The following is a 4,455-nucleotide window of genomic DNA, read 5'->3' as shown; positions in this document are numbered from 1 at the left end:
AGTGAAGGTAGGACTAAGGTGACCAGATGCCTCTGATAGATTGATCTTCCCCAGGATATTCATCTGGCTCCAGATGCTGGAACAGAGGCTCATTGGCTCCTTGCCAGAGGACACACGACATGAGTTCCCAAATCTTACACAATTCTAGAATATGAGAGAGGAAGAGGAGATGACCTGATAGGAGATAGTCTTCACCTTTAGCATTGCTTTTCTTTTCGAGTTTTATTTGATTTATTTATTTTACAAGATATCCATGCACTCTATTAAATTAAAAATTATCAAGCCCCAAACAATGTCCAAAAAAGTTATAGAATTTTAACAATTTGAGTCAGGTCCCTGATAAAATAATATGTCCACTGAATCCTATAAAAATGGACATATTTTAAAATACCACCCAAAATGTCAGACAATAAAAACGTATTGGAAGTAAATCTACACAAATATATACCTAAGACCTTGATGATTAAAATAACACTTCATGAAGACTTGTTGTAAACAAACAAGTGAAGGAATAATTCACTTAGTTTATAAAGCTCAGTAGTGTAGAAAGATGCCAGTTGCCGCCAGAAACATTTATGGATTTAATGCAATTTAAATTAAATGGCCTACGAGGCTGGTCTAGATCCTTTGGAAAAGTTGCGGGCAGCACCACTAAAGTGGACATCTACCATGAGCATCAACTCTGCTCCTAGACCTGAAAACCTGCAGAAATGTCACGTGTGCCCTAAATAATGCGGGGACATTAAAGCTGCAGGACGCCGGGTGGCTTCACAGTGAATGCAGCAATGCCGCCTCCCAAAGTTGGGTAAATGGAGGTTCCTTAAGGCTGCAGGAGAGTAACTTGCAGTCACCGCTTCCCACATCCGCATGAGCGCACCAAGCAGGCCAGACACGTCCTGCACCGGCGGGATCTACAGTACTTTGCGGGGACACAATCCCGTATGGAGCCAGGGGCTGAGTCCTTCTAATCCACAAAGTCATCCCTTTCTCAGGACCCAGGTGGTGGAGGAGGAGGAGGGTCCCTTCAAGGGGGTCTTAGGGTGAGTGCAGCTCTGTGAAATCAGGGGTCCCAACAGGGCCTGGCATAGGGCCCTGAAGCCAGACTGGGGGCTCAGCTGGAGCTGGGGCTGGTGCAGCCTGAACTATGTTCTGGGTGCCCTGCGCACAATTCCGCCAGGCCTGGCTGTGGCTGGACACACTGGGTGCCGCTGCTGCGACTGGGAAGTGACAGGGAGGAGGGGCGCTGCAGAAACCTGGGCCCTCGGAGAACACAGGGTCCACGGCGAGCACAGGATCCTCCAGGGAACACGGGGGCCCCTGGGTAACACAGGATCTTCTGAGAACGCAGGCTCCTCAGGGTCCTCCGAGAACTCGGGGTCCTCAGGGTTTTCCAAGAACTCAGGGTCCTCAGAGAACTCAGGGTCCTCGGGGTCTTTTCGGGGACACAGGGCCTGCAGGTGCAGGTGGAGGCCGAGGCTGGGACACGGGTTGAGGCCGAGACCGAGGCTCAAACGAAGGCGGAGGTGAAGGCCGAGGCACAAACGGAGGCGGAGGTGAAGGCCGAGGCACAAATGGAGGCGGAGGTGAAGGCTGAGGCACAAATGGAGGCGGAGGTGAAGGCTGAGGCTCCAACAGAATTGAAAGCCAAACCACAGGTGGAGACATGAGTTGAGGCCCAGGTCGAGGCTCAAACAAAGGCAGAGGCAAAGGATGAGGCTCAAGCAGAGGCATAGGTGGAGGCTGAGGCCTAGGCTGAGGCAGAGACGGAGGCGAAGGCTGAGGCTCAAATGGAGGCCGAGGCCTAGCCGAAGGCTGAGACATGGGTTGAGGCCGAGGCCTAGCCGAAGGCTGAGACATGGGTTGAGGCTGAGGCCTAGCCGAAGGCTGAGACATGGGTTGAGGCCGAGGCCTAGCCGAAGGCTGAGACATGGGTTGAGGCCGAGGCCGAGGCTCAAACGAAGGCAGAGGCCCAGGATGAGGCTCAAGCGGAGGCAGAGGCACAGGAGGAGGCTGAGGCCTTGGCTGAGGCAGAGACGGAGGCGGAGGCCGAGTCTCAAACGAAAATGTAAGCCAAAGATGAGGCTCAAGGGGAAGCCGAGGCCAAGGCGCAGGCAGAGGCTCAGATGCAGGCCGTGGCCCAGGCAGAAGCGGAGGCCCAGGTGCAGGTGGAGGTGGAGGCCCAGGTGCAGGTGGAGGTGGAGGCCCAGGTGCAGGTGGAGGTGGAGGCCCAGGTGCAGGTGGAGGTGGAGGCCCAGGTGCAGGTGGAGGCAGGCAGGGTCCGGGGTCCTGGGGTGCAGCCTTGGCTTCCGGGTCTTGCAGCCTGGACTGTTTCCGTAACCTAGCCTCTTCGGCCCGGCGTTTCTGGAACCACAACTTCACTTGCTTCTGCTCGCATTCCAAACTGGCCGCCAGGTCCTGGATTTCCTCATCGGATGGTGTTTGGTTGCTCTGAAAGAAGCTCTCCAGCTTCTGCAGTTTTTCTGGGCTGAACCTGTAGCATGGCTGCCTATACCCGGAGCGAGGCGAGGAGCCCTCAGGAGGCCCGGGTTTCTCCATCCTGGATGCTGCTGGGCCCTCTGCACTTTCGCGTTTTATTTTAAAGGGCTGCCTATTATTGGTTTAGGGCAGTATTCTGCAATTAGTTCATTCTGATTACTTAAACTACTGACAGGATAGAGACAAGACACTTTATCTTGACCATATGAAATATATTTACATTAAAAAATGGAAAGAGTGGGGGATGAAGCGCCTTGTTTTGTTTTCAATAATTTACCCCAGTAAGCTAATTGGCTGATCTTTGACAAATGTAAGGGATTAAGCTAATTTTAAGCGTCCTTTCTCTGAGTTCTTGGAAGAAATAGGTGGTGGTGGTGGGGGGGTTATACATTTTAAAAAGCCCCATATAAACATATCATTTACATGAAGTTGAAACTTCTTAAAAATAAACCTCTTTCATTTTGTGTATGTGGGAGATTAAAAAGCCCCACCATTGTGCGTCAGATGGGTGCTAGATTTATTGGGGTGATCACTTCGTAAATTATATAAATGTCAAATCACGATGATGGGCACCTGAAAATAATATAATATTGTATCCCAACTGTAATAACATGAAGGTCCCACCATTGAACTTTTACCACTAGACAAAAGTTTTTAGTATGATATAGTTGAATTACTCCCTCTTCTTTTCCCTTCATCTTTATAATAATGTATAAATGAAGCTGCTGTATTTCACTTTTGAGCCTGCAGGAAACTGGGATCTGCCTAGAGATAAACCTGGCAAAACTACACCCTCGGCCCTATGACCTAGGGCAGTGGTTCTCAACCTTGGCTGCACATTAGAATCACTTGGGAATCTTTTTAAAATCCTGATTTCTGGGCCTCATTCTCTGGAAATTCTGTTTCTTTGTTATGGGGTGAGGCCACAACATTTGTATCAAAGAAACAGAATTTCCAGAGGATGAGGCCCAGAAATCAGGATTTTAAAAAGATTCCCAGGTGATTCTAATGTGCAGTCAAAGTTGAGAACCACTGACCTAGGGCAGTAGTCGGCAAACTCATTAGTCAACAGAGCCAAATATCAACAGTACAACGATTGAAATTTCTTTTGAGAGCCAAATTTTTTAAACTTAAACTATATAGGTAGGTACATTGTTATTAACTTGATTAGGGTACTCCTAAGGCTTAGGAAGAGCCACACTCAAGGGGCCAAAGAGCCGCATGTGACTCGCGAGCCGCAGTTTGCCTACCACGGACCTAGGGTATTGAACCATACCACCAATCAGTGCTCTAGCTGAGCTAGCAAATTCAGTTGAAATTTAAGTCAGCTGTCCCAAATCCTTCACAAACCAGATTCTGATGGTGCCCCCAACTGGCTAATCTGAAATAAAATAACTTGGGCAAAGAAACCTATTAGCCAGAATGATAAACCTAAGAAGATAGTTAGGTCATAATTTGACTCATTTGGGTGGAGTTAGGCTCAGTTCTATGCCATTTTCATGTTTTAGTTTAGTTTTCTTGTTAATATTTTTCAATTATAACTAGAAAGGAAAACCCTGAATAACTTTAGATCAGTAATGACCAGTTATACTAGGGCTCTTAGACACTGAATATTTGTTTGGGATTAGGGGACAGTTGGGGAAGGGTTGAGCTCATGGTATTAACAATAGCATTTCCCAGTACCCTCTAGAACAGTGGTTCTTAACTTTGGCTGCACACTAGAATCACCTGGAATCTGTTTAAAATCCTGATTTCTGGGCCTCATCCTCCGGAAATTTCTTTCAAACAGAATTTCCGGAGGATGAGGCCCAGAAATCAGGATTTTAAAAAGATTCCCAGGTGATTCTAATGTGCAGCCAAGGTTGAGAACCACTGCTCTAGAACCCATGTTCTTTTATTTTTTTTTTAATATATTTTATTGATTTTTTACAGAGAGGAAGGGAGAGGGATAGAGAGTTA

General features: G+C 47.9%; 1 protein-coding gene across 1 annotated transcript; it reads right to left on the bottom strand.

Annotated features, from left to right (window-relative positions):
- Window positions 1-226: 226 nt before the first annotated feature.
- LOC118649390 (basic proline-rich protein-like) lies at window positions 227-2,561 on the bottom strand. Its single transcript, XM_036296398.1, has 2 exons — window positions 1,946-2,561; window positions 227-1,837 (listed from the first exon to the last, which is right to left on the bottom strand). The coding sequence occupies exons 1-2, from the start codon at window positions 2,554-2,556 to the stop codon at window positions 1,417-1,419; spliced, it is 1,032 nt and encodes a 343-aa protein (XP_036152291.1). The 5' UTR covers window positions 2,557-2,561; the 3' UTR covers window positions 227-1,416.
- Window positions 2,562-4,455: the final 1,894 nt, after the last annotated feature.

Source organism: Myotis myotis, unplaced genomic scaffold, assembly GCF_014108235.1.
Source record: "Myotis myotis isolate mMyoMyo1 unplaced genomic scaffold, mMyoMyo1.p scaffold_m19_p_1, whole genome shotgun sequence".
Lineage (NCBI taxonomy): Eukaryota > Metazoa > Chordata > Mammalia > Chiroptera > Vespertilionidae > Myotis > Myotis myotis.
Note: the sequence above shows the minus strand (reverse complement) of the source record. Positions and strands in the feature narration are given on the sequence as shown.

Bases quoted from the DNA above. Each gene is read 5' to 3' on its own strand.
- LOC118649390 (XM_036296398.1), bottom strand. From the start codon at position 2,556: ATGGAGAAACCCGGGCCTCCTGAGGGCTCCTCGCCTCGCTCCGGGTAT. The intron at 1,838-1,945 runs GCCTCGGCCTCA...GCCTTCGGCTAG, and splicing joins CTGCCTTCGTTTGAGCCTCG to GCCTCGGCCTCAACCCATGT.